A 1,103-nucleotide genomic window follows, 5' to 3' on the forward strand; every position below is an offset into this window, starting at 1 on the left:
GACTGTGACAGCCACGTTATCCTCACCCAGGGAGACCAGGTTCCTGTAGTTCTCCAACATCACGTCCGTGTACAAAGCCCTCTGAGCAGGGTCCAGGCACTGCCACTCCTCCTGAGAGAATTCTATGGCCACATCCCTGAATGTCAAAGGCCTCTGAAATGAAAACACATTTTACCATGAGGTTATGGGGAGAGGTCTTAGCTCTACACAAAATGAGGATAAGAAGAAAGGATGGATTCCATGAAAATGAGTGTCTGACAGATAAGAGTAAGGTACATAGCATACTGTATCACTTTAATATACTTTTCCATAAAAAGGTATATCATCTTCTAAATTACTGTGGATTTCTCATTTTTTGCAGAGAAGAAAAAGATCAATACAGAGTTACTGCTCTAGAAGGTGTAGTCTGGGAGGCCAATGTAGGAGGATCCCTTGAGCTCAGGGATCAGCCTTAGCAAGAGTGAGACCTCTCTCTACTAAAAATAAAAAAATTAGCTAGGCATCTCTAGGTAGGCCAAGGCAAAAGGGTGGCTTGAGCCTATGAGTTTGAGGTGGCAGTGAGCTATGAAGATGCCAAGGGTGACAGAACGACATTGTCTCAAAGAAAAAAAAAAAGACCAGAACATACATAAAGAAAATAAACCATAGAGTACAAAATAGATCCTACAGTACACTGAGCAACAGCATGAAAATCCACTTTACATACTATGTGTCCACAAAATAACGAATCCTACGCAGACTCAAAAAAAATTAGAAAATAGAAATACAAATCATTGTCATATTCCCTATTTTTTAAAAATATAAAAGAAAATATTAGCACATTTTGTTTACATGAGGGAGAAATCTCATATGTTCTAGTCGGACCTTTGTATCTAGGGGTGGGTATCTTGTCAGATCTAACAAAATAGAAAAATGCTCTACAAGGGAACCAGCAATCACTTCTTCAGCTTCCCAACCTGGCTAGAAACACCCGAGAAGGCAGGTACATGACATTCTCTGTAACAGTGAATAACTGTAAAGATTCACATGTCTGGCTCGGCGCCTATAGCTCAACCAGCTAGGGCGCCAGCCACATACACCTAAGGTGGCGGGTTCAAATCCCC

At 41.2% G+C, this 1,103-nt stretch overlaps 1 protein-coding gene across 1 annotated transcript in view; it reads right to left on the reverse strand.

Moving 5' to 3' along the window:
- LOC105888164 (zinc finger protein 83-like) overlaps nt 1-1,103 on the reverse strand; it is an 11,547-nt gene that overhangs the window by 8,309 nt on the left and 2,135 nt on the right. The window contains 1 exon segment of the mRNA XM_023507980.1: nt 27-153. Within this exon segment, the coding sequence (XP_023363748.1) occupies nt 27-153 (127 nt within the window).

This window comes from Otolemur garnettii, unplaced genomic scaffold (genome assembly GCF_000181295.1).
Source record: "Otolemur garnettii isolate 467f Iridium unplaced genomic scaffold, OtoGar3 scaffold00212, whole genome shotgun sequence".
NCBI lineage: Eukaryota > Metazoa > Chordata > Mammalia > Primates > Galagidae > Otolemur > Otolemur garnettii.